A 4,827-nucleotide genomic window follows, 5' to 3' on the forward strand; every position below is an offset into this window, starting at 1 on the left:
ATTTAACACTAGTCAACTGAAAATGTATTATATAATATAATATACTCTCAATAAATCAACCTTAACAATTTTCTTAAATGAAGACATAGATTAAACATCTTTACAGTGATCAAAGCATTCCACCATTTAATTCCCTGCACCGACGTGCAGCGGTCCTTCAAACTTGTTCTAACTTTAGGCTTTACAAACATCTCCAAACCTTTAAGATTATAATTACTGACTCTCTTAATAAAATGTGATTTGAATGTTCAGAGGTAAAGAATTTGTGTGAGCTCTGTACATAATCCGTAGAATACCATAATCAACCAGTTCATTAAACTTTAATAACTTAAATTGATGAAACAATATGTTGGATGGATGACTATAATGTTTTCTAGCAATGATTCTTATGGCGCTTTTCTGTAAAACAAAAAATGAATTTGTAAGTGTTTTACATGCCTTCCCCAGACCTCAATACAGTAAATTAAATGTGGAAATATTATGGCATTATACAATATAAGTAATGCTTCGTTATTAAATAACTCCTCAGCCTTATAAAGTACAGCAATTGATCTCGCTATGTTAGACCTCAAATAATTTATATGAGGCCTCCACGTTAACTTATCTTCTATGATTACACCCAGAAATTTTACTTCGCTCACTCTACAAATGTTATTTCCATCAACCTTAAATGAAGCATCACCCATTATTTATTTTTTTACTAAATATCATATGGTTCGTTTTTTCCAAATTCAATGACAATTTTTTTAGTCCAAACCAAGTCTGTATTTTCACAAACTCTGCTTGCATCACATCCAACATATGCTCCAAATTCTTTCCAGAAAAAAAAGTAGTATCATCGGCGAACATAACACATTTAAACAACTCCGAAACGTTTACCAGATCATTAATATATAAAAGAAACAACTTTAGTCCAAGTACGGAGCCCTGCGGGACCCCACATATAACATTACCAAAATTTGATCTTTCATCCTCTATTTGAACAAATTGCTTCCTGTTTATTAAATAACTAGACACCCACTTCAACACTGGTCCTCTTATGCCATATTTACTCAATTTATCAAGTGAAATGCAATGATCAATAGTATCGAAAGCTTTTTTTTAAGTGAACAAAAATACTAACACAATATTGTTTCTGATCAAATAGCTGTAGTTACTTCTTCTATCAGGTCCATGAGAACCATTGATGTTGAGTGTCCAGTTCTGAAACCATATTGGTTTCTACTCAAAATATTTAGTTTTTCGATAAATTGATCCAATATAATTACAAACAACTTTTCTAGAACTTTTGAAAACTGGGGTAACAATGATATTGGTCGATAATTGGTAAACATGTCTTTTACACCCTTCTTATGAAGTGGAATAACCTTCGCTATTTTCATGCCATTAGGGAACATTCCTGTAGAAAATGATCGATTACATATGTATGTAAAAGGCTCAACAACATAACTCATTATCTCCTTTACAAATGTCATATCCATGTTCATCCAATCCTTAGATTTATTTATTTGATATATGTTTTACCATATTCATTATTTCATCCTTATTAGTACCATCAAGAAAAAAACTATCCGAACAACCCAGTATTTGAGGAAGGTCTATTGTGTCCATAGAAAAAGTCTTAGATCTTGATCAGCTTGTGAAAAATGGGAGCAAAAACAAAAGTGTACATTGCATTAGATTGTGCAGAAAGGTTTTGGACAAGGTTTGAACAAGATATTAATATCCTAAAACTCTGGCATGAATGGTAGTGACAGCATGTAATCCTTCAGAGAATTAAAGGCCTTTATTCATTAAACTTTTTTTCTTGGTGAGATTTGTTTTTCATGGTGTGAAGTAATACAACTTCCGGGTTTGTTATGTCAGATATGTATGAGCTAAACTTTTAAAGGGGCAACATTATGTGTTTTTCAGGCATAGATTTAAATACTATACCATAATAAAGTATCTATGTCACCTTTAGCTGTTATTAAAATGCTGTTTTTATGTTTAAATAGAAAATAAACTTATCTTCTCATCACTTCCTCTTCTAAACGCCTTGCTGCGGGATTTCTCAAACATGCATGAATGAGTCAGAGCAAGGCTTTGGACATGTTTTTTATGAGAGTATAACATTATAACATGATATAAAACTCAAAAAAGTTGATTTTACATGATATTGCCCCTTTAAGTTAAAGAGATTGTTTTTATTCTGTTGCTACATAACTTTAATGTTTGATTTGATATATTTCATAGTTTTCTTTAGACCATTTCATCATGTGGATAACAAAGCTGGCATGGCTGCTTCTTCTGGCCACAGCAGCTTCAGCAACAGCAGTCAAAGTCCTGAGTAACCTGACCACCATCCTGGCTGACGGCAGCACCAGCCTGGCTTTTAGTCTCTACCAGAATTTGGCAAAGGACAAAAGTGTTGAGAACATTCTCATTTCCCCTGTGGTGGTGGCCTCCTCTCTGGGTCTGCTGGCTCTCGGGGGAAAGGGCTCCACTGCCTCCCAGGCGAAGAGCATCCTGAGCGCAGCCAAAGTTAAAGACGAGCAGCTGCACTCGGGTCTGACTGAGCTCCTGACCGAGGTCAGCGACCCGAAGACCCGCAACGTCACCTGGAAGATTAGCAACCGCCTGTACGGACCCAGCTCCGTCACCTTTGTGGATGGTTTTATAAAGAGCAGCAAAGCTCATTATAAATGCGATCATTCCAAGTTAAACGTCAGCGATAAGAAGAGTGCCGTTAAGTCCATCAACGAGTGGGCGACCAAATCCACAGAGGGCAGACTGCATGAGGTCACCAAGGATGTGGAGACTGATGGGGCCATGATCATCAATGCTATGTTTTTCAAACGTAAGTCTAGAAATATGTCTAATCTTAAAATTAAACTGTTTTTAAAACATAGGAAGGTGCTGAGTCAGCATTCATATTAGTGTTTTACTCATTATAGTTTCTCTCTGAAGTGTTTTGCAATCAAACTACTCCTTTTTCCTACTTTCTGCAATGTGAACCATGTGAAAATATTGACTTCCATCAGGAATAATGAGCTGAGATTTAGTTATATAAATATACATGTATCATTACATAAACATTCATACTTTTCAAAACATTTTCTCTTTATTTTCTTGTGATAGATACCTTGATCTCTTCAGTTTCTTCAAAAACTTTCTTTAAAAAATTGCTCTATTGTTTTACTTCTTTGCTGCTTTTTGCTGGCCTTTTTATACAATTACATTTTAACCTTTGTTCAGACACTTTTAGCTGTTGGCTATTACTTTGATGATGCCTTTATTGTCATTGTACGGAGCACAATGAAATTACATTTAAGAACACTCATTCAAGAAGACACACAAGACAAAACATGGGAGAACAGGTCATGCGGCAACCAGCAGGGGTCGTGCTTCCTTTAAAAAGAAAAATGCAATACCACACAAGGATTCTGTTTTGCTACTTCTGGCTAGAGTTTAGCTAATATTAGCTTCTGTTCTGCTGATTTAAATTGAACATTTTATTTGTAAAGGTGTTTATATTTTTCCACAGCCCACTGGAATGAACAGTTTCATCACAAAATGGTGGACGACCGTGGATTTCTGGTCTCTGGCAGCCACACCATCTCCCTACAGATGATGCACCGCACAGGTACTGCATGCAGCTCAGTAACCTAAACCCACAGGACAATAAGTGACAGTACAGAGATTTTAAAGTGGGGTTCTGCGGAAAGGTTATGAACAATTAATATCTAGATCTAATATTTTTAAACAATCTGAATTTGGAGACATGGTTTAATTTAGAGGATTGACAACCTAACAGCAAAATAAAACTCAGCCTTATTTAAACTCTAGTCTAGTCTATACAGCTGAGARAGTGAATGGTTGTTTGTCTCGTTTGTCTGTATGTGTCCCTATGTTCCTACGTCTCTACATGCTTCATTCATGTTTCTACATGTATCATTCATGTTCCTACATGTATCATTCATGTTCCTACATGTTTCTACATGTTCCTACATGTAACATTCAAGTTCCTACATGTATCATTCATGTTCCTACATGTTTCTACATGTTCCTAAATGTTTCTACTTGTTCCTACATGTATCATTCGTGTTCCTACATGTTCCTACATGTATCATTCATGTTCCTACATGTTCCTATGTTTCAACATGTTGCTACATGTATCATTCATGTTCCTACATGTATCATTCATGTTCCTACATGTATCATTCATGTTCCTACATGTTCCTACATGTATCATTCATGTTCCTACATGTTCCTACATGTATCATTCATGTTCCTACATGTTTCTACATGTTCCTAAATGTTTCTACTTGTTCCTACATGTATCATTCATGTTCCTACATGTATCATTCATGTTCCTACATCTCTACATGTATCGTTCATGTTCCTACATGTATCATTCATGTTCCTACATGTATCATTCATGTTCCTACATCTCTACATGTATCGTTCATGTTCCTACATGTATCATTCATGTTCCTACATGTATCATTCATGTTCCTACATCTCTACATGTATCGTTCATGTTCCTACATGTTCCTATGTTTCAACATGTTCCTACATGTATCATTCATGTTCCTACATGTTCCTATGTTTCAACATGTTCCTACATGTTTCTACATGTTCCTAAATGTTTCTACTTGTTCCTACATGTATCATTCATGTTCCTACATGTATCATTCATGTTCCTACATGTATCATTCATGTTCCTACATGTATCATTCATGTTCCTACATCTCTACATGTATCGTTCATGTTCCTACATGTATCATTCATGTTCCTACATGTATCATTCATGTTCCTACATCTCTACATGTATCGTTCATGTTC

General features: G+C 35.3%; 2 protein-coding genes across 2 annotated transcripts in view; one reads left to right on the top strand and one right to left on the bottom strand.

The window, feature by feature from the left end:
- Nucleotides 1–4,827, bottom strand: part of gdpd5a (glycerophosphodiester phosphodiesterase domain containing 5a) — a gene marked incomplete in the record, with an annotated part of 94,726 nt that overhangs the window by 84,766 nt on the left and 5,133 nt on the right.
- serpinh1a (serpin peptidase inhibitor, clade H (heat shock protein 47), member 1a) overlaps nucleotides 1–4,827 on the top strand; it is a 12,871-nt gene that overhangs the window by 1,177 nt on the left and 6,867 nt on the right. Inside the window, exons 2-3 of the mRNA XM_014021139.1 lie at nucleotides 2,236–2,839; nucleotides 3,527–3,625. Coding sequence (XP_013876593.1) covers nucleotides 2,257–2,839; nucleotides 3,527–3,625 — 682 coding nt within the window. The 5' untranslated portion in view covers nucleotides 2,236–2,256. The remainder of the gene's footprint in view (nucleotides 1–2,235; nucleotides 2,840–3,526; nucleotides 3,626–4,827) is intronic.

The sequence above is a fragment of the Austrofundulus limnaeus genome, unplaced genomic scaffold (genome assembly GCF_001266775.1).
Source record: "Austrofundulus limnaeus strain Quisiro unplaced genomic scaffold, Austrofundulus_limnaeus-1.0 Scaffold279, whole genome shotgun sequence".
NCBI lineage: Eukaryota > Metazoa > Chordata > Actinopteri > Cyprinodontiformes > Rivulidae > Austrofundulus > Austrofundulus limnaeus.